The following is a 24068-nucleotide window of genomic DNA, read 5'->3' on the forward strand; positions in this document are numbered from 1 at the left end:
GGTTTCTGATCCAAACTTTTAGTGTTTCTACATGGGGGTCATCAAAAGAGAATGAAAGATCTTGGAAAAGCACAATGGTGATGATTAATTCTTTGAATTAGTTTCTGCTTCAAAGCCTTCTTACAATAGACAATCTCCTGTATTTTACTGCTCTTATATACTCTTTCTAATCACTTTAGCTCTCATTTCCACAAACGCTGTTCAAATTTCACTGCTTTCAAAATGCCTCCCTTTATAAACTGTGCTATCTCTAATCATCCCATTAATCCACAGTCTCTATCAGTGAGCCAAAATGGTACACTATGTTTATTGGTGCATTTTTTTTATGTGAATAAACCTCAAAGTCATTTGGTCTTCTTAATCCTGGCAAGATTCCAAAATCAAATACAGGTCTATTTAATTTTTTTAATGTAATTTTGCCATTACTCTATAGACTTTTTTATGTATTGTGATCTTGTAATAACTATCTGTAGAATAACTATACTTTCTTTTTATTTGTGTGACTATAGAAGAGACCCCAAAATGTAGGAGTGCAGAAAAAGAGGTGGTAAAAATTGCTTTCAACAGAAAAACTTACAAACTGAAAATGGTTTTTAACCTATTCCTAAAGAACTGAGAAAGGCACGGAGTTGTCCTTTTCAGGCAGTGAGGTCCCTGAGCCTAGTCGTGCTATACCTATACCCAGACCATGAGAAATGGACCTGCTAGACGAGGTATGTAAAGCGGAGGCAGATGGTGGAATGTCTTAAAACACAACAGACACGAGTGTATGGTTGATCTGGGGAGCTGCAGGAAGTCATTTGAGGGTGTAATGTAGACAGAGAGCAGCATGGCTGGCACACTGTTTTGGTTGATAATTTACAGACAACCTGGAAATGTGACACTCCTCAGAGAAAGAATGTGAGGTAACCAAGAACTGGAGAAAAAGTATAAAACAAAAGGAAAAGCTACGCCAGGGACCTTCCTCCCCACAGGGATTACTGCAGGGTTTCATGAGGGACTGACTAGGATAGAACCAGCAAGATGCCTTAATGTGATAGAGGGTGAAGCTGGAGAGAACAGCCCACGAGTTGTATTTCATCACAGCGTAAAATGGAATTCTACTAAAATCTTTGATGTGGAACTGTTTACCTAACCTCTTATAGTTAAATTAATTAAACCAGTAGATTATCATAAATATGACCATTTTGTTGATTGTATTGTTAACTCTACAATGACTCCAATGTAGAATTTCTTTCATTTAGTGGTGTAATTTATCTTGTTTAGTACTGTAATATACTTCAGTATAGCTGCATCATAGCACTTCCAGAAGAAGCATTTTTTTCTTCTTGTCTAGAAGATGCCTAAGAGGTTTGATGACTGAAAGTATTTGTGTGCAGCTGCTTAGTTTACAGTTTTGAAAAGTCGCTTTCATGATTTTATCCATGGAGAGAAAGGAGACTAAAGGAGCAAACCCACATATAAAGAGAATTAGGAAAGAATGATTAAGCACATTGGCTCAAGTTGACTGAAACAGTAGTGTTTAGAGAGAAGCAGATCCATTCCCATAGTGGTACTGGAGGGATGGTCAACTCTCCACTGACAGAGATGATGAAAGTAGGCATGGGATTGGTATACTAGAAAACACTTTTCAACTATGCGAGGCTAAACACTGGGCTAGGACAGGTTTTCCTCATTTAATATGTGTAACAGTACCATAAAATAAGTCCAGTTCTTAGCTTCCATTTTGCAGATTAGGAAACTGAATCTTAGAACAGTTAAATAATTTACTCAAGGGGACATAATTGGTAAATGGCACCAGAATTGAGCCAGGGCAGTTTGGTTTCTACTTACCAAAAAAGTAAATTTGGAGGAGATGAAGTTATTATAGATCATTTCAAGCTCAAAAACAGTTAAGGAGGATGAAATCACAAAAGAACTATTCAAGTACGAAAATATGAGATCAGTTTGGGGAAGTAACAATGAGAAAAATGAGATATTAATCTCAAATAATTCCAGAGTAAAGTTATTGTTTAATTTTTCTAGAGTTTTCATAAATATGAATGAATACACTTTTTTAGTCACTAAAAATAAAACAGGATAGTCTGGCGCTTTCAGGCAGACAATCAGAAGAATAATGGGAAAGGGCATAAAAAACAAAGTATTAAGTTCAGCGAAAGGAAGTTAAAAAAGTCTCACTCTTTTATTCTGAAACATGTACACTTTCATTTATTCCTGTAGCATATTGCACACGCACAGAACATACTTAAAAAATGTGCTACGGTAGCTGACATTAAACAGGGGCAGAAATCATGGGCCCAGTGTCTAACTTTACAGGGTATAAACATAACCTTTTTTTCTGCCTAACCCTAAGTAAAATCCTTAACCAAAGTTGTTAGGAAAGGAAGTCATGAGAATAGTGATAAACAATTGTTTTCCAAATGCCCTTGCGCACCAAGTGCACAATTTACACCACAATTGCCTTAAATTCAATGAAGCAAGAGAAAACAAAGTTATGGTTGGATGAGCCCTAAATTTTCATCATTTATTTACAATGAACCATATTACTTACTACTCCTTGTTAGAATGGGTTTAGGGTTCAAAAATGAAGCTAAAGATTGTGTTACTGACTACATCACTGTGGGGAGTTGGAGAGCGGATGCCACTTCGGGGAAGAAGGCAACTTTTTACCTTAGGATCAAGTGGTCTATTTTGCCAGGATCATGAGGGAATGAAAATACAGACAGAGACTTGGGATAACAAAATAAAGAAAGTGACAGGGAAGAGAACATACTGGGGACATTAAAGATAAACTTATTGAGATAAAGGTTTGAAGATAATGAAAATGGAGGAAAATCCTGAAAATAATTATATCATTGTATGAAGACCCTAGATTGGTTAAAGATACTTAGGAGTCAATTGGTAAATATCTAGATTCTTAAAAAGGAAAGAGAAGGTGAAGCTAAAGCTAATATTCATATTATAAATTGTATATAAATTGGTTTGTCAAAATAAAAATTGCACCAAAATTACACCAGCAAGGAAAACTTTACTCCAGAGTATTAGAAACTGAAATCAAATCCAGGAATAAAAGGTGGGAACATTTTTAAGCAATAGGGTGAGCTAATGGAAGAGCACTTGGGGACTTTAGGGGAAGATTGATCAATGGGATAATGGGATGTGTTGGGCACACCAAGTTGCTCCTGAGTTTGCAAATGTTCTTCTCTGTGATTAGGCCAGTCTGTGTTTACCGATGGTGCCCACTAAAGAAGTTAGGTACCTACCATCCTACAGAGACTGGACTATCAAGGGACTATCTCCTTTGATGTTTCCATGTCAAAGAGATGGTTTCTAACTCCTTGAGAAAGACTTTTCATGGGTTGTTAGACTGACAAGAGGGTAGGGGACTTATATAAATACCAAAGGGGCAGAAAAAACTATTTTCTAAAATAAGTGCTCTTAAGAAAAGGGAGTTTTGGGACCTAGAGTCAAGAAGACCTGTCTAAAGTTGAGTCAAGCTGAGGGTAATGTTAACTTGGTAAGGTTCCAGTAAACAACTAGAAATGTATAAACAACAGGAGCTTTTTCAGAAAACTAAACTATATCCTGAGATTTCCAATCCATTTTTCCCCTCATTCAAACATTCACTACAAAGCTTTTAAGTTTTGACAATAACTGAACCAAAGACTTCAGATATAAAGATGTTGGATAAGACAAATTCTCTGGCCGGAATTTTCTCATAGGCTAATGGAGGTAAAGGTGAGTAAACACACAATTCTAAAAAGCCTTAAATGTGATTTGTCTGCAGTGCTGTAGGAACAGAGAGAACAGCACAACTCTATCTGGGGAAGTTGAGAAAGTCAGGGAAGGTTCACAGAGGAAGAAAACCCACTCCTAAAAGATGACCTAGAAAGAGGCCAGGGCAACCAGGCATGGAGAAGAGTACACCAAACGCCCAAGGAGTGGCAAAGCTACATGTCAGTTTATGGAAAAGCAAATAGCTTTCTGAGGATAGAATAAAGGAAAGACATGAAGCAATGACATAATGTGAGGATTTCCTCTGCTCTAGTAGGGAATTTCACCTTCAGCTAATAGGTATTGAAGAGACTGTTGTCTCACACTGGCATTTCAGAAACACACCCTTGATGTCAGGATGGATTATGGACTGAAAGGGAAATAGGATGCAGCAGGAAACCAAAGGAAAGTGCAGGGCTCTGGAAGAGACCACGGGGTCAGGAGATATGCAGTACACTGAGTAAGTCAGACTCACTACCTGGACATGATAGCAGAGGGAGTGTAGGGATTAAAAACGATTTAGCAAATTCCAATTTAAGATGAAGAAATATGTAGCTTCTCTTCAGGAAGGGAAATGAAGAGAGAATTGTAAAACTCAATACATATGTCTTTTACTGCAATAAGCTAAGGGTGATTCTGGACTTACATTGCAAAGTTTATATAAGATATATATATTACAAAGTTTAGATAAGATGGTTATATGAAAACACTTCTGGAAGATCTAGGAAAATATGAAACTACATTCTTTTCCCATCTCATTTTTTAAAAATTTATATTGGTTATTAAGAAATAAGTAAAGATGTAATTAATGACTCTCACTATCAGAAGTCTATGAATTTTAAGACAATTTCTGAAGAATACAAAAGACATCAACACTCGATATTAGCTCTCAGTATTACTATAGAGTTTATATAGGTCTGGCAAGAGAAATTTAACCCCAAAATTACAATTCTAGAGATTTTCTTTTTAATTTTAGTATCTTTAATATACAATTACATGAGCAGCATTATGGTTACTAGATTACCCCCATTATCAAGTCCCCACCACATACAGTCACTGTCCGTCAGCTTAGTAAGATGCTATAGAGTCACTATTTGTCTTCTCTGTGCTATACTGCCTTTCCCATGCCCCCCTCGCCACATTATGTTGCTAATTGTAATGCCCCTGCTGCTGTTTTGTTCCTTCCATTTTTTCTTTGTTCTTATACTCCACATATGAGTGAAATCATTTGGTATTTGTCTTTCTCCATTTGGCTGATTTCACTGAGCATAATACCCTCTAGCTTCATCCATGCTGTTGCAAATGGTAGGATTTATTTTCTTACTGTGGCTGAATAATATTGTGTATATGTGCCACCTGTTCTTTATCCATTCATTTACTGATGGATACTTAGGTTGCTTCCATTTCTTGGCTATTGTAAATAGTGCTACGATAAACATAGGGGTGCATATGTCTTTTTCAAAATGGAATCCTGCATTCCTAGGGCAAATTCCTAAGAGTGGAATTTCTGGGTCAAATGGTATTTCTATGTTTAGTTTTTTGAGGATGCCCCATATTGCTTTCCACAATGGTTGAACTAATTTAAAATTTTACCAGCAGGGTAGGAGGGTTCCCCTTTCTCCACATTCTCGCCAGCATTTGTTCTTCCTATTCTTTTCTATGTTGGCCATCCTAACTGGTATGAGATGATATCTCCTTGTGATTTAAATTTGCATTTCCCTGATAATTAGCAATGTGAAGCATCTTTTCATGTGCCTGTTGGTCATCTGAATTTCTTCTTTGGAGAACTGTCTGTTCATATCCTCTGCCCATTTTTTTATTAGGTTATTTGCTTTTGTTGTTGAGGCATGTGAGTTCTTTATACATTTTGGTCTGAGAGGCCATTTCCTCCCCTAGTTTGGGGAAGTTTTCAGCAATTATTCCTTCAAAGACACTTTCTTTCCCTTTTTCTTTCTCTTCTTCTTCTGGTACCCCTATAATGTGGATATTGTTCCATTTTGATTGGTCACACAGTTCTCTTAATATTCTTTCATTCCTAGAGATCCTTTTATCTCTCTCTGCATCAGCTTCTCTGCATTCCTTTTCTCTGTTTTCTAGTACATTAATGGTCTCTTGCATCTCGTCCATTCTGCTTTGAAGTCCTTCCAGAGATTTATTTCTGTATTCTCCCTCCTTAGTTCTTGCATATTTCTCTGCAAGTCCATCAGCATGGTTATGACTTTTGTTTTGAATTCTTTTTCAGGAAGATTGGTTAAATCTATCTCCCTAGGTTCCTTCTCAGGGGAAGATGTAGCAGATGTCGAAGATGTCTGGGTTAGTCTTGTCTGGATCAAATTTTTTGCCTTTTCATGTTGATAGGTGCATTGGTATGCTATTGACTTGTCTGTCAGCTGGGAGAGCCAAGACTTTCCACTTGCTCCTGGCCTTTCTTTACCGGGACAACTACCCCCCTAGTGGCTTGTGTTGGGCAATTGCTTGTAGACTGGGTCTCTGTATCTTGCCCAGCTGGTATGGAGGAAGCTCCCTTGCTGTGGGTGTGGCCAGCCTCAGGCTGCTACGCTGCTATGGCGGGGCCCTGGAGGGGTAATGGACAGGGGGCTGTTTGGCTGTTTACCTCCATGAGGGGTCTCAGAGCTGTTGCCCAGGGGGTTAGTGCACCCAGAGTTCCCTGGAATTTCCAGCTGCTGGACTGTGACCTGGGATGCTTCCATCCAGCTGCGGGGGCCCTGTCCCTTTAAGACTTTCAAAAAGCACTCGCTTTTCTTTGTCCCAGGGATGCTGGCTGCGGGACCCACTCAAAGATCTTGCTGCCCTGTTTCCCTAGTTTCCAGCACCCCACGCATGCACTGTGTCTGCGCTCTGGTGCAGATGGCTGGGGCTGGGTGTTCAGCAGTCCTGGGTTCCCTCTCCCTCCCTGCTCCGACTCCTCTCCTCCCGCAGGGAGCTGAGGTGAGGGGCGCTCGGGTCCCCCCGGGCTGGGGCTTGTGTCTTACCCCTTTCACCAGGCGCTGGGTTCTCGCAGGTGTGGATGTAGTCTGGCTGTTGTCCTGTGTCTTCTGGTCTCTCTTTTAGGGATACTTGTATTTGTTGTATTTTCAAAAATATATATGTTTTTGGGAGGAGATTCCCACTGTCCTACTCACGCCACTATCTTGGCTCTCCATTTTGGATGTTAATCCCTTGTCAGATATGTTATTTACAAATATATTCTCCCATACTGTAGGATGCCTTTTTGTTCTGGGGATGGTGTCCTTTGCTGTACAGAAACTTTTTAGCATGATGTAGTCCTATTTGTTCATTTTTTATTTTGTTTCCCTTGCCTGAGGAGATGAGTTCAGGAAAAAGTTGCTCATGTTTATATTCAAGAGATTTTTGCCTATGTTTTCTTCTAAGAGGTTTATGGTTTCATGACTTACATTCAGGTCTTTGATCCTTTTCAAGTTTCCTTTGTATATGGGGTTAGACAATAATCAAGTTTCATTCTCTTGCATGTAGCTGCCCAGTTTTGCCAACACCAGTTGCTGAAGAGGCTGTCATTTCCCCATTGTGTGTCCATGGCTTCTTTATCGTATATTAATTCACCATATATGCTTGGGTTTATACCTGGGATCTCTAGTCTGTTCCAGTGGTCTAAGGATCTGTTCCTGTGCTAGTACCAAATTGTCTTGATTACTGTGGCTTTGTAGTAGAGCTTGAGTCAGGGAGTGCAGTCCCCCCCACTTCATTCTTCATTCTCAGGATTTCATTGGCTATGCAGGGTCTTTTGTGATTCCATATGAATTTTAGAACTATTTGCTCTACTTCATTGAAGAATGCTCTTGGTGTTCTGATAGGAATTGCATTGAACCTATAGATTGCTTTAGGCAGGAAGGCCATTTTGACAATATTAATTCCTCCTATCCATGAGCACGGGATGTGTTTCCATTTATTGGTATCTTCTTTAGTTTCTCTCATGAGTGTCTTGTAGTTTTCAGAGTATAGGGCTTTCACTTCCTTAGTTAGCTTTATTCCTAGGTATTTTATTCTTTTTGATGCAATTGTGAATGGAATTGTTTTTCTGATTTCTCTTTCTGATAGTTCATCATTAGTGTATAGAAATGCAACAGATTTCTGTGTATTAATTTTGTAACCCGCAACTTTGCTGAATGCAGATATTAGATCTAGTAGGTTTGGAGTGGATTCTTTAGGGTTTTTTATGTACAATATCATGTCATCTGCAAACAGGGACAGTTTAACTTCTTCCTTCCAATCTGGATGCCTTTTATTTCTTTGTGTTTTCTGATTGCTGTGGCTAGGTCCTCCAGTACCATGTTGAATAGAAGTGCAGAGAGTGGGCATCGCTATCTCGTTCCTGATCTTAAAGGAAAAGATTTCAGCTTCTCACTGTTGAGTATAATGTTGGCTGTGGGTTTGCCATATATGGCCTTTATTACATTGAGGTATTTGCCTTCTATACCCATTTTGTTGAGGGTTTTATCATGAATGGATGTTGAATTTTGTCGAATGCTTTTTCAGCATCTATGGGAATAATCATGTGGTTTTTGTCCTTCTGTTGTTGATGTGGTGGATGATGCTGATAGATTTTTGAATGTTGTACCATCCTTGCTTCCCTGGAATAAATCCTACTTGATCATGATGGATGATATTTTTATGCATTTTTGAATTCAGTTTGCTAATATTTTGTTGAGTATTTTTGCATCTATATTCATCAGGGATATTGGTCTATAATTTTCTTTTTTTGTAGTGTCTTTGCCTGTTTTTGGTATTAGAGTGACACTGGCCTAATAGAATGAGTCTGGGAATATTCCCTCCTCTTCTACTTTTTGGAAAATTTTAAGGAGAATGGGTATTAGGTCTTCACCAAATGTTTGATACAATTCAGCAGTGAAACCATCTGGTCCAGGAATTTTGTTTTTAAGTAGTTTTCTGATTACCAATTCAATTCCCTTGCAGGTAATTCATCTATTCAAATTTTCTGTTTCTTCCTTGGTCAGCCTTGGAAGGTTGCATTTTTCTAGAAAGTTGTCCATTTCTTCTAGGTTATTCAGTTTGTTAGCATTTAATTTTTCATCATATTCTCTCATAATTCTTTGTATTTCTGTGCTGACTGTAGTGATTTTTCCTTTCTCATTTCTGATTTCGTTTATGTGTACAGACTCTCTTTTTTTCTTGCTAAGTCTGGCTAAGGGTTTATCTAGATTTTTTTATTTTCTCAAAGAATCAGCTCTTGCTTTCATTGTCTTTCTATTGTTTTATTCTTCTTGATTTTATTTATTTCTGCTTTAATCTTTAAGTCTCTCCTTCTTACTTTGGGCCTCATTTGTTCTTCTTTTCCTAGTTTTGTTTATTGTGAATTTAGAGTGTTCATTTGGGATTGTTCTTATTTCCTGAGGTAGGCCTGTATTGTAATATACTTCCCTCTTAGCTTGGCCTTTGCTGTATTCCACAGATTTTGTGGTATTGGATTACTGTTGTCATTTGTCTCTATATATTGCTTGATATCTGTTTTTATTTGGCCATTGATCCATTGATTATTTAGGAACATGTTATTAAGCTTCCATATGTTTGTGGGCATTTTCATTTTCTTTGTGTAAATTATTTCTCATTTCATGCCTTTGTTACAAGCTGGTTTGTACAATTTCAATCTTTTTTAATTTACTAAGGCTCTGTTTGTGCCCTAGTATATGATCTATTCTTGAAAATGTTCCTTGTGCACTTGAAAAGAGTGTGTATTCTGTTGCTTTTGGATGGAGTGTTCTGTAGATGTCTGTCAAGTCCATCTGTTCTAATACATTGTTCAGTGCCTCTGTCTCTTTCCTTATTTTCTGTCTGTTTGATCTGTCCTTTGGAGTGAGTGGTGTGTTGAAGTCTCCTAAAATGAATACATTGCATTCTGTTTCCCCCTTCAATTCTGTTAGTATTTGTTTCACATATGTAGGTGATTCTGTGTTGGGGGCATAAATATTTATAATAGTTGTATCCTCTTGTTGGACTGACCTGTTTATCATTATGCAATGTTCTTCTTTGTCTCTTGTTACTTTCTTTGTTTTAAAATCTACTTTGTCTGAAACAAGTACTGCAACTCCTGCTTTTTTCTCCCTATTAGTTGTATGAAATATCTTTTCCCATCCCTTTACTTTTAGTCTGTGTATGTCTTTGGGCTTAAGGTGAGTCTCTTGTAGGCAGTATATAGACAGGTCTTGTTTCTTTATCCATTCTGAGTCTGTGTCTTTTGATTGGTGCATTCAGACCACTTACATTTAGGGTTATTATCAATAAGTATGTGCTTATTGTTATTGCCATTGCAGGCTTTAGGTTCGTGGTTATCAAAGGTTCAAAGGTAATTCCTTTACTATCTAACAGTCTGATTTAACTAACTTAGTATGCTATTGCAAACACAACCTAAAGGTTCTTTTTTTTTCCCCCTCCTTTTTCTTCCTCCTCCATTCTTTATATATTATGTATCATATTCTGTACTCTTTGTCTATATCCCTTGATTGACTTTGGGTGTAGTTGATTTAATTTTGTATTTGCTTAGTAATTAACTGTTCTACTTTGTTGTGGTTTTATTTCTCCTGGTGAAATAAACCTTCAGCCTTAGGAAAACTTCCATTTATAGCAGTCTCTCCAGAATGTACTATAGAGGTGGTTTGTGAGATGTAAATCCTCTCAGCTTTTACTTATCTGAAAATTGTTTAATCCCTCCTTCAGTGTTAAATGTTAACCTTGCTGGGTAGAGTATTCTTGGTCCAAGGTCCTTCTCTTTCATTGCATTAAATATATCATGCCACTCCCTTCTGGCCTGTAAAGTTTCTGTTGAGAAATCTGATGATAGCCTGATGGGTTTTCCTTTGTATTGGTCTTTTTTCTCTCTCTAGCTGCTTTTAAAAGTCTGTCTTTAGCCTTGATCTTTGCCATTTTAATTATTATATGTCTTGATGTTGTCTTCCTTGGGTCCCTTGTATTGGGAGATCTATGGATCTCCATGGCCTGAAAGACTATCTCTTTCTCCAGATTGGGACGTTTTTAGCAATCACCTCCTCAATGACACTTTCTATCCCTTTTTCTCTCACTTCTTCTTCTGGTACCCCTATAATGCATATATTGTTCTGTTTGGATTGGTCACACAGTTCTCTCAATATTCTTTCATTCTTAGTGATTCTTTTTTTCTCTCTGTGCCTCAGCTTCTTTGTATTCCTCTTCTCTAGTTTCTATACCATTTACCACCTCTTCTACTACATCTAATTTCCTCTTAAATTCCTCCATTGTATGTTGCATTTCAGATATGGAATTACTTAATAATTGAATCTCCATCCTAAATTTATTCTTGAGTTCTTGACTATTTTTCTGTACCTCCATGAGCATGTTTATGATTTTTATTTTGAACTCTCTTTCAGGCAGATTGGTGAGTTTAGTTTCATTTGGCCCTTTTTTTGAGATTTGTGAGATTTTGGTCTGGACCAGGTTCCTTTGCTATTTCATATTTCTATGTGGTGCCCTCTATTTCTCTGGAGCTGCTCAGCCCCTGGAGTGGGGTTGGGGGTGGCAGTGGAGCAGCACTCGTGCCTGGGGGGAGGAAAGAGCTGTTTTCTGCTTCCCGGCTGCGGTGCCTGTCTCCAGTGTCAGACCCAGTGGGCCGAGCATACATGTTTAAGCCTCGGTGCTTTGCATCTGTAGCTGTTGTAGGTGGGGCTTTCCTCTGGCTGGCCTGAGGCCAACGTAGTAACTTCCCATTTGCAAGTTGGAGCCAGCCTGCCAGGAGGAGGGTGCAGCAGGCTGCATGTCACAATGCGGGGGGGGGGGCCTCAGAGCTGAGTAGCCAGCTAGGGGGATGGAACACTTGAAGCTCCTGAAAGTTCCCAACCTGCTGGGCAGGGCGCACCCAGACAAGCTTGTCCACCTATCCCTTCTCTTACACAGCAAGCTCCGTGCAAACCCCAGCCCCTCAGCAGCCCTCTTGCTGCAGGAAACCTCTCAGACCAACTGCCTTTCCTTTGTCCCAGAGTGGCCAGATGTGGATCCCTGTCCTCTCAAATGGTTGGAATCTCAGTCTTTCAAGTATTCCACCTTTCTTGGCTTTCCAAGCCCACTAATCTCCAGAGCACCATGCAGTGTAGGTTTGTGCTCCAAAGCAGATCTCCAGGGCTGGGTGTTCAGCAGTCGTAGGCTCCCACCCCCTCCCTGCTCCGTTTCTCTTCCACTGATGAGCTGGGATGGGGGAAGGGCTTGAATCTTGCTCATTCAAGTCTTTGGTACATTACCCTGTTTTGTGAGGTCTGCTCTGCTCTCCAGGTGTATGCAGTCTGGTGCAGCCTTCTTTCCTGTTGTTCTTTAAGGACTAGTTGTATTAACTGTTTTTATACTGTATGTGGTTTGGGGAGGATTTCTCTATCTCACCTCTCACATCACCTTCTTAAATCCATCTCTTTCAATTCTAGAGACTTTCTAAATGTGCTTCTTTAAATCTTGGTTCTATGTCTGGTTTCTCTCTAATTTCTCCTTTCTGCTTACCATCCTGTCAATTCCATCACATAGATACGTTTTCAATTTTTGCAATGCCTTCTAGATGTGCATTGTACAGTTACTATGAATGATAAAAATCAACCATAACAATCTGCACATTTCTGTGATTCAAAGGAAATTTAGGGAATAATGCTAAATACTTGTATTCCTTCCATTAAAATACCATTGATAATATTTTTAATGGATTAACATTGTGTTCTTGACTCAACTCCTAAGCTAAAAATTTGAACCTATAAAAACCTTTATGAAAAGATTTATCTTTTATATTATGCCTAAGCTCCAGTACAATGAATTAATACAATAAACTTTCAATACATAATTTTACCAAGAAAAAAAATGTCTATCCTCTGATATCAATTCTCTGTTTTATTTCTATGGAATTCTCAGTGTAATTACTTCAAATAGATGTTCAATATCTTATCCTAATAATAGGAAAGTAGCATGCAAGATATTTTGGAAGAGTTCATGAGAGTTTGGTTGTATAAAAATAGACCAAACAAGGGAAAATTTAAGTGTTACTTTAAAGATGTCAAAATACATGTTAAAGTTGACTAAAATGGTAAATTATTAAGTACATATTCTTAAAATTTTATTGTGACGAAAGAGGTTAGATAGGGAAACACCAACTTAAACATTTAAATATTGTTTTGAGATCCTAAATAAACCTGAGTGTTTGCATTTTATTTCTCAACCTTTTATATAGTATATGACAAACAAGTTTAAAGGAGATACGCTTCAGATGAGGCTTCAAAGTAAGTTGTAATATGTAGATAATTCTTTATTCAGTTCATTTTGTGTTATATTTAGCATGTAAAACAGACATTTTTGCAGGTTTGGGTAAGATGCCCAGAGCTTCATGGTGGGGGTGGATGGGAGCTACACAAATGCAAAGCAGTCTTTGATTTTGTGTTTGTAAATGCATGCAAAAAAAATAGAGTATATTTAATACACAAAGGTAAGCATGAGGAACAGTCTAAATGTTTATCTCAGCATGTTCAGTATCTAGCTAAGAAATTGTCCTCAGGAAGACTAAAGAAAGAAAAACAGGCTCCTTTGGTCTGTGCCTGCATGAGCTGAGCTACACCCTTCACTGTGATAACGATTGGGCATGTCAGTCCAGATTATTGGTATGCACACTCAGATCATCAAGGTCTCACATGGTTCTATAATGGGGACAATTAGTAGTTAAAGTTGTTCAAATAGTAGGACAGCAGATATGGGGAAAAAAATGGAATTTCCAAGTGCTAACAGTAAAATTTCCACTTCTCTACATGAAGAGAATATAAATACACCTGATAATTTGGATATGTACACATTTAATTTATTGCTATATATTCTCTGCAGTAATGTGTGGCAAAACAGTTCTTATTTAATTAAAATGTTTATCAATTAAAGCCAAGTTTTCATATAAGGAGGAGGGATATTTTCTGCAGCTCTTGTAAGACCTTATTTTCAGGGTCATTTTTTATATAAAAAATAAGATAGAAGTCACAGTCTTAGAAAGCGGGCTGGAGGTGACAAGTTATGGAGTTACCTGTGATAGCCGTTTTTATTCTTACTGTTTCCTAGATGACTTAATGCCTAGAAAGCTGGAAGTTTGGCTTAAAAGAGCACAGTTCCTAAGGGTTCCAGTTAGTGAGCAATTAACTGAATTGATTAGAGCTTCCATTGAAAGCAAAGATCTGAATGATTCCATATATTCACAGATACAGTGTTGTTTGTTTAAGCCAAAATGTATAACTCTGGACATGTCAACAGTATATACTCTATACATGAGGTAGTGTGTAGTTGCTACCATGTGCCACTGTGCCTTAAGAAACAACTTAGATTGCCAGTTTCTTGACTTCTTTATAAGACAAAGGCTCATCTGTATTCACTCCCTTGGCATCTCAAGTTCTCCCTACCATCATAGCAGTTAAAAAGTAGATTGGGGAATTGGTTAGAATTCAATTAAAACTTCTTCTTTAGGTTAACTTCTGCTTTTTGAGACAGTAAACTTAAACTTGTTAATCTTCAATTTCCTTTAAAGTAAAAAATGAATATTGCTGTCAGAAAGGTGTTGTAAGGTGCAAACTTTCATTTATAAAATAAGTCCTGGGTGCGTAATATACAATACAGCATGACAACTACTGTTAAAAATACTGTTGGGAAAGAAATTCGGTTTGGAGATGAAGGGAAGTCAGAGTGAAAGGAAAGAAAGGAATTCATTAAAGCGAGAATGGCAGGGAATGGCAGCTGCTTTGCAGCAGACGGCAGGCAGGCAGCAGAGAGCAAGGAAGAACAGAGGGAGGAAAGGGAAGTTCACTGAACTCCTGCTCGGCATAGGGCAGATCCCTTGCCAATCCTAAAGACAGAGTCACCTCTCATCTAGTGTTCTGTTTGAATCTGCATAGCATGGGAACTAAATTCTCTACCACTGGATGGAGTGAGATTATGATCTGAGGACTTCCCAAAGGCAAATAAAGATTTTCAGGCAGGCTACTAAAGAGCACGATGTTACAGCTGCAGCCCTGTCTGGGTCATGTAGGGCAACAGGAACGTGCAAGCCCAAATCAGAGTTCTCAGTAGCCTTTCTCTACTTATCTGGAGGAGAATAGAGAGAGTGAAGACTCGTGCTTAAGTCTGGAGAATAGAATGAAATAGCAAACAAAGACATTTACTACTGAAAGAGTGCAGAGACAAAACGTAGTAAGTTGAACAGTAAGAAGTCTTTATTTAAGGCAAAAAGGTGCACACTTGAAGAAAAGGGAGTGTGGGCAGCGTGAGAAGGAGGCATGCTTAAAGGTTTGGGGTTTTTAGGGCCTTTTGCTTAGGGGTCAGAATAAGGCATAATGTATACAGGTGATTCATACTCTGAAGTTCTGTCTTAAGAACAGTGTTATTTAGGTGCCTGTGTTGGTCCAGATCTCAGCATTCTTTACCCACATGGGTTTACTTACACTTCGGAGGTCTGTCTACTGCCCTGGTCACAAGGTTATTTAATGGTAAAGAGTAAGCTGGCCTTTTTCTGCATGCTAAGTAGATTTTACAATGGCTCTTGTCTTACTTTTCTGCTGTACTTTATGGCATAGGGTAGAGAAGTCTTTCACTGACAATTTTTGGCCCTGGAGGCTTGATCTAATTGGTACAATGAGGACATGGGCTGTGCTCTAATACTTTTCTTTATTTGGGGAATTGTCTTTCATCTGGGGAATATATGGACATTCCAAGTCACTTCTGGCCTTTGAAACTTCAACTAATTAATCAACTCTATGAGTCCTTTCTGGCTGTCTGGTTTTACCTAGTTAACTCTTTGAGTCCCTTTTAGTGGGCTTTACTGGCTTTATTCTCTCTCCACTCTATTCATGTCTTTCTTTGTACTTAACAATACAATACTGTATATTTGAAAGTTGCTGAGAGAGTGGATCTTAAAAGTCCTCATCATAAGAAAACAAAATGTTGTAACTATATATGGGGACAGATGTTAATTAGACTTAGTGTGTTGATCATTCATAATACATAAAAATATCAAATAATTATGTTGTATGCTTGAAACTAATATAATTTTATATGCCAATTATAACTCAAAAAGAAAGGTCGGTGTGACAGTTAAGATGATGTATACAATAGTCATAGCACAGCACCTGATAAAGATGGGTAACTGTTCATTAATGCTGTTTTCATACAAATTTACTCTGTATAAAAAGTAGTATGAAGGAAGTCCCACAGAGAAACAAATGTTAGATTTGAAGTCCAGATTAATTCATTTTATACAGCTTCCCTTTCAAGAGGCAGTCTGATTCTGCTTAAGCAACAAGAGAACAAAGGTAGAAAAATCTTAGAGCAATGCTTCTCAGGTTTTATGTATGTGCGAATCCCATGGGACTCTTTTAAAAAATGCAAGAACAACTCAATGAACAGGAAGGAGACAGTTGAGCCAAAACATAAATGTTGAGAAGCAGCCTGATGTGTGAAGATTTGAACTTTTCATAGAAAGTGAAGCGTACATGCTCAGGCCTTGAGAGCAGGAGATCAATCTGTAGGAGAAAAGGGGAAAAAGCCATTGTGACTATAGCAAAAGGCATTATTTGGATGCAAGACAATGGTGGACAAATCAGGAGCAATCAGAGGGTCAAAGAGTGCCAAGGTCACACCTGGCAAAGTTGGGGGCAGTTGCAGTAAGGACTGAAATCCAAGGAAATGGATTACTCAAGTTCAAGTAAGGACTGAAGTTGGATCTAAGATGAGTTATGAGGTTAGGAGGCTAAACTGTTCTACTCTAGAAGGAATGTGCCTACAGGAAAACATCTGGCTAAGCAGAAGATGAGTGAATAAGAGCTAACCTAAGGCAGAGGACACCGGTTGAAAAATTAAGAAAAAGTAATAATAACTTAAAAAGCAAGAAAAGTTAAAATTGTATATCCCTTAGTTTTACACCACAAGAAACAGAAATGCATTGTTAATTCAGTGCAAATTAATCTAAGAGCCCTCAATTGCTGCAGAATGAATTAAAATTTTCTGAGTAGAAATGATTAAAAACTATTAGAGAAGACATAAAATTATAAAACCCTGGTAGACTGTAAGCTGTAACCCCAAACTTACCCAACATTTCATTGACTATTAGAAACAAAAGGTAAAGAAAATAGAGGGAACAATAAGAGATGGCAATGAACAAAATAAGATATATGTAAGCCTTCTCTTGCTCTAAGTAAAAAGTCTAGTAGGAGCAAGTGTCATCATTATTATGTAAATTTTAAGATACTAAATATCTTAAAATGATTTTTGTATTCTACCTATAGTACATATATTATCTATAATTGATCTCACTGTTTTATTCGGATATAAGCCATGTTAAAAGAGAAATAAAAGCACAATTAAAAGAGATCCTATGGATCAGAGTAACTAAAGAATGAATCATATAATGATGCCTCAATTATCATTTTAGTGAGTCTTACTTAGGAGTGAACAAGTCCAATAATTTAAAGCCTTGCAAACTAGAGGCTGTTAATATGTAAGTGTATTCCAATTGACTTCTGATTTTGTCTAATGATTTAAATCCCTGTAACCTAGTAACAATTAAAGTGTTCCATCATTTCCAATTGAATTCTGATTTTCTGTCTTCTTCATCAAGTATATGAATAAAGGACCGTACATTAAATAATGCTCCTAACTGTCCATCGGTGAAAACTAGTTTTGAATCGTTTGTTTAATAACAAAGACTAATCGCATGGTTAGTCACCCTTTCTCACCTGAATGCATACATTTCTGATAGATTCATCCAGAATTATTATATCTATTTTGTGGCAGAATAACAGATTGACATTTGCTTGTTTGCATATTGTTTTACTCTGTGCCATTGGCCCTCACACCATACCTTAACCAGCTAAGCCACGGAGTTCAGATATTTTTTCATACTCTAGTATGGTAATTTATTTGTAATTCTTTTGGATATCTTTGGCATTATCAATAGCAACACTATTTTCTTTCTCCTTGGTCTGCTCTCTATTTCATTTCTTTCATTCAACAAACATGGAATGAGTGTCAATCTCTAGAGCTTTGAAAGCAAGGGGGGAGTGGAATGTGACAAAGCTAGAAAGGGAAACAAGAGCCAGGTCATTTGACGTATTGTAACAGTAGGAAACAGCTGAAGAGTTGTAAGTGTGAGAATGACAGCATCTTACTTTTGCCATTTGCTTACCCTGTCATTTTTCTCCCCCTCTCCCAATGGGACTGCCTTAAGTAGTGGTCTCAAAATGCTGTCCTATCATTTACATTTCCTGGCAATTTCCAACTAACAAACTAATATTTTAATGAAAGAAAAAGGCTGCCAATCATAGAAAAATAAATTATCTGGGATACCCAAGAGGATTTGCAAATAGAGATGCCTATGAGTTGGTTTGTGAACACATATGGTACATACTACAGATAGACTCATTATTTGTAAGGGATGGCTCATCTCCAATAACAAAATCAAGCAGAGAACATATTTCATTGATGCATCTTAATGCACGCTTAATATTATAGATGAAAATTACTTACTGGGCAAGTGTCAGTAGCATGAAAATATTTTCAGCAATGAGCTTGATACATACACTTATACTTCTGATAATAAAAATCAGCCTCATTTAGGGATACATATTTACTCCTGAGCTTTGTTTTTAACTAAGAACAAAAGGGAAATAACCTAATTTATCTTGGTGCCCATCTGGTTTCAATTTCTCATTTTGCATTTATTTAAAAAATGATAGATTTTGGTGATGATGTCTTTCCCAGGAGAAGAAGTTGACAGACAGCTATGCAGAGATGCCATCCTTCCTATCCCGGTTGCCTGTTGTGCCCCATGCCCAAAGGACTGTGTGCTCAGCACGTGGTCAGTGTGGTCCTCCTGCTCACACACCTGCTCAGGGAAAACTACAGAAGGGAAACAGATCCGAGCTCGGTCCATTCTGGCTTACGCTGGTGAAGAAGGTAAGGTCACCAACTTCCAAGGGACTTAGGTTCCTCTCAGAAGTTGTCATGTATTTCTTTGTCTTTCCTGGATAAGATGATGTTCTATAAAAATCACCTTCCAGAAATTCAGCAATCCAAGATGTAGTATCTGTTGGCATGTTGGGCAGCTTGCTTCTGTCCTGCAAAATTAATCTTGAAAGTAGATCTTTAGTAAAAGAAAAGAGACTTAAAAGTGAACTCACTTTCCTCCTTTCTAATAGTTCAAGTTATTTCCTGTTCAAATGATTAACTGTGAGAAAGTCTGAAAATGGCTCCCCAAATTCTAGATGCCAGGTCTCATTGTTTTTTTCTCTAGTTCAATAATCAGTTTTTCCTTTAAAATCACATTCTAGCTTCTCAAAAATAGGCATAAATGTTCAATGATAAAGTTTGTTTAAAATAAACACCAACATGGCTATTGCTTGATTGAAAACTACATGGATTCTCAACCATTCAGGTTTCTGAATGTACGTTGAATGCAAAATTTCATACATAGATTGTGTTCCTTTTAAAATACATTGCTTCTAAATCACTTCCCCTTATCCAGTGAATAAAGATGCTTCATCATATATTCATACTTCACACGTGCAAGCTTTATTATTGAGAAATACAAGGTTCTTGGTAATTGTCCCTCAGGGTTTTATACAAATGCTAATTTGGCCTCTCTGTGACTGAGTGATATAAAGCCAAACTTAATCTTGTCATTCTGGAAAATAATGCAGGAGTAAGGAAAACAGAAGTAAATCGAGTTCAGTCACATTAAGGCATATTCTCTCTCAAGAATACAGGTGTATGTTACTTAAATATTATCAAGCTGAATGACTCTTCTCATTCACATTTAACACTGATAAATAATAATTTCTATTTGTAGTAAGCATGTGCTTCTCTGTGTGTACCCCCCAAATAATCAATTTTGGAGTAGTTTTCAGGTTGCCTATTTTATTTTTCTGTTTATGAAGCATTTCAGTGATAGAAACCTGATAGTATTTTTATTTGGTCACAACTTGCTGTCTGTGTATATAATATCTTTGCAAAAATACAACTACCTTGGCCTTTAAACATGAAAGAAAAAATTAACATATTAAAACAGTCAACCTATGGGAAAATTTAGGATTTTTTTTAACTGTCCAAAAACTTTTTCCTTAATGTAATTAACTTCTATATACATATATATATAAACCTTAATATAGTTAACTGTTTGCTATGAGAGGTATATCTGTAGAATGTAATAGAAAAATAAAACCTTTTAGAGAGAAAATTATATCCCTTATGTTGTCAAACAATAACTCTAACCTTGTATAGATTATGTTCAGACTTCAAACTCTGTCAACGCAGATTATGTCTTGGACTTCATTAAAATTAGATCTGTGGTCACCCTGCTTCCTATAAATCCATTATGCTCTACAGACACTTGCTTTGTATGTGACTAGTAATGAGTGACTTTTAGCCCCTTGAGTCACATGGCAGAGATTTTGCGATGCTTGCAGAACTCTCCAGATCATTATTTTTGTAGACATGATGCTTCACACTGAAAGGTCATGAAATGCTTTAAAGGCAGAAATTTATGATTGCTCTTTGATATGTATCATCCACTTAGTTTGAAAGGGTGAGACTTCAATAATTTTTAATTAAGTCTAGTAACTACATCATAAGCAAGCCATGCTGGGAAATTATAGATGTTTATATAGTAAATCATAAAGGCATGAATTCAAAATATAAGTTTAAATGGAAACCACAGAGGAATCTGCAAATTGGAATCTGCCACTATTCATCTCTGTTAACAACAGTAACAGAAATTGGTTTAATAACATGAAATACTGAATAAAGAACCTATCCTTCAAAAACTCTTTATTTGATACTTATTATTTGTGGGATATTGAAATATATTTTCTTTTCCTGAAAACAAGTCTTTCATAATCCTGAGCTGTTTTTAATATGATTGTAGGAGCTATATTTGCAGGAAGTTTTAAATTGTTTCCCAGCCAAATTAGATAACCCTTCATAAATCTACATAAAACTATGTCTTTCTATTGTAGTGTTCTTTATTTATCATGAATGTCTTTAATTTTCTATAGACCAGAAAATAACTACGATAACCTTAAGGGAAAAGGTCACATTAGTAAGATTATGTATTTAATTTACATGAAATTGTGTGATTTTCTGATGAAATACCTTACAAACAAATCCATGTGCAAAGTACTTATCTGGATTTACAAAATATATGCTGCAACCTACACTTCTATTTATTTCAGTCAGAACTTCACCACTAAACATTTTACCGGATTAAAAACATCTCATATTAATAAAGACTGACTAAGTTGTGCTGCAGTAAAAGACAGCACAGAAATTCAGTAACTTACAAGGACAGTCATTTCTTCCCTATGGGAATTTTGCTATAGTGTTGGGTAATTCTCCAAGGCATTCTGTCCTCCATGAAATATTTCCAGTATTGTACCTCCATATGAAGACCTATTTCATAATCCCAGGCCAGTGGAAGAAGAGTTTTGTTTTTGGGGTGCAAAGGTGGGGGAAGGTATCTGCTAATTTAAAAGTGCTAGCATTAAGTTCTTACATCCAAAAGTTATATATATTATTTCCACTGACATTTCATCATCACAGCAAGTCATAACTTAAGGCTGAAGCTAACTTCACTCAGGACAGGGGGAATATAATCCTACCATTGCTGGAGAGAAGTGCTGGCTGCCACCTTACCCTGCTTTAGTCCATCTTCGTACTGTGTCTGTGTGCATGCATGCATCTACATCTCTATCTATTTCTAGGTCTGTGTCTATGTGTGCATTTGTATCTATATCTATATCCATATCTATATATCCATAGATATATGTAAAGGACTATTCCATATGCCCCTAATTCAGGAGATAAACCACGCATCTCCACTGTTGTGAGACACCCATCCCAGAATGCAATGTTGAGGCAGGGCTGGTGAGAGTGTCTATAATACAGAGCGACCTGATGCAGGGTGTCAGACATAGGCAGTGTGGTGACGATGGCCTGTGAGTACAGAAATGAAGTTGTCGGTGGGGGGTGGGGGAGGCTTGACCAAATAATTACGTTAATTAACTATTAAATGTAAAGCATAGTATTAAGTATTAAATAAGTACAGGAAATAAGTATTAAAAATAGTAAGAGTCAGGTTTCTTACTGCTGAAGAAGGGTATTACATATATGTTAGGAAAGAAAAGTAGAACAAACCCTGTTGTATTCTATAGAAATCAGAAATTATCTGTCTGACAAAGGGATCATCCATCACGACCAAGTGGGATTTATTCCAGGGATGCAAGGACAGTATAATATTCATAAATCTGTCAATATAATATACTGTAATAAAAAGAAGAATAAAAACCACATGATCATCCCAATAATGCTGAAAAAGCACTTGACAAAATTCAACATCCATTCATATTAAAAACTCTCAACAAAATGGGAATAGAGGGTATATACCTCAACATAATAAAGCCCATATATGACAGACCCACAGCTAACATCATACTTCATGGTGAAAAGCTGAAAGCTTTTCCTCTAAGATAGGGAACAAGACAAGGATGCACACTCTCTCTGCTTTTATTCAACATGATACTGGAGGTTCTCGCCATGGCAATCAGACAACACAAAGGAATAAAATTCATCCAAATTGGTAAAGAAGAAATTAAACTGTCACTATTTGCAGATGACATGATATTAAACATAGAAAACTCTAAAGACTAAATACTCCAACAAAAACTATTAGAAGTAATAACTGGATTCAGCAAAGTTGCAGGATATAAAATTAATACACAGAAATCTGTTGCTTTCTATATACTAACAATGAACTATCAGAAAGATAATCCAGGAAAACAACCCCATTTACAGTTAGATCAAAATGAATAAAATATCTAGGAATAAACCTAACCAAGGAGGTGAAAGACTTTTACTATGAAAACTGTAAGATACTCATGGGAGAAATAAAGAAGACACCAATAAGTGGAAATCTATCTCATGCTCATGGATAGGAAGAAATAATACTGTCAAAATGGGCATCTGGTCCAAGACTTTACAAATTCAATGCAATCCCTATCAAAATACCAACAGTTTTTTTCAATGAACTAGAACAAGTAGTTCTAAAATTCATATGAAACAACAAAAGACCCCAAATACCAAAGAAATCCTGATAAAGAAGAACAAAGCTGGGGAGATTAACACTACCTGACTTCAGGCTATTCTGTAAAGCTACAGGAATCAAAATGCTGTGGAACTGGCACAGAACAGACCCATAGATCAATGAAAGAGAATAGAGAGCCCAGATATAAACCCATGCTTATATATTCAATTAATGTATGATAAAGGAGCCATGAATATATAACAGAAAAGAAAGTCCTTCAACAACTGGTGTTGGCAAAACTGGACAGCTACATATAAGAGAATGAAACTCGATTACTGTCTAATGCCCATACACAAAAGTAAATTTGAAATGGGTCAAAGACTGAATATAAGTCATGAAACCATAAAACTCTGAGAAGAAAACATAGGCAAAAATCTCATGAACAAAAATATGAGTAATTTTTTTCCTAGACACATCTCCTTGGTCAAGGGAAGCAAAATCAAAATTGAACAAGTGGGACTACATCAAACTAAAAAGTTTCTGTACAGCAAAAGACACCATCAGCAGAGCAAAAAGGCAACCTACAGTATGGGAAAATATATTCATAAACGATTCTTCTGATAAGGGGTTAACATCCAAAATATGTAAAGAACTCATATGCCTCAACATCCAAAAAAACAAATAATCCTATTAAAAAATGGGCAGAGAACCTGAACAGACACTTCTCCAAAGAAAAAATACAAATGGCCAGCAGTCACATGAAAAGATGCTCCACATTACTAATCGTCAGGGAAATGCAAATCAAAATCACAGTGAGATATCACCTCACACCAGTTAGGATGGCCACTATCCAAAAAACAAGATATAACAAGTGTTGGTGAGGATGTGGAGAAAAGGGAACCCTCCTACATTGTCAGTGGGAATGTAAATTGGTGCAGCCACTGTGGAAAGCTGTATGGAGGTTCCTCAGAAACTAAAAATAGAAATCCAATTCAACCCGGTAATTCCAATTCTAGTAATTTACCTGAAGAAAACAAAAATCTCTGATTCAAGAAGGTATGTGCACTTCTATGTTTATCACCTCATTATTTACAATAGCCAAGATACAGAAGCAACCTAAATGTCTATCAAGAGATGAATGGATAAGGAAGATACGGTACATAAACACAATGGAATATTCTTCACCCATAAAAAAAGAAACCCT

The 24068-nt window shown here is 37.0% G+C and overlaps 1 protein-coding gene across 4 annotated transcripts in view; it reads left to right on the forward strand.

Moving 5' to 3' along the window:
* Nucleotides 1-24068, forward strand: part of THSD7A (thrombospondin type 1 domain containing 7A) — a 435849-nt gene that overhangs the window by 325303 nt on the left and 86478 nt on the right. For all 4 annotated transcript variants that reach the window (XR_012132273.1, XM_037019842.2, XM_073238769.1 and 1 more), the window contains one exon: nucleotides 18550-18744. Coding sequence is in view for 3 of the 4 variants with exons in the window: in XM_037019842.2 (XP_036875737.2) it covers nucleotides 18550-18744 (195 nt within the window). In the remaining variant the exon portion in view is untranslated. The remainder of the gene's footprint in view (nucleotides 1-18549; nucleotides 18745-24068) is intronic.

The sequence above is a fragment of the Manis javanica genome, chromosome 6 (genome assembly GCF_040802235.1).
Source record: "Manis javanica isolate MJ-LG chromosome 6, MJ_LKY, whole genome shotgun sequence".
Classification (NCBI taxonomy): Eukaryota; Metazoa; Chordata; class Mammalia; order Pholidota; family Manidae; genus Manis; species Manis javanica.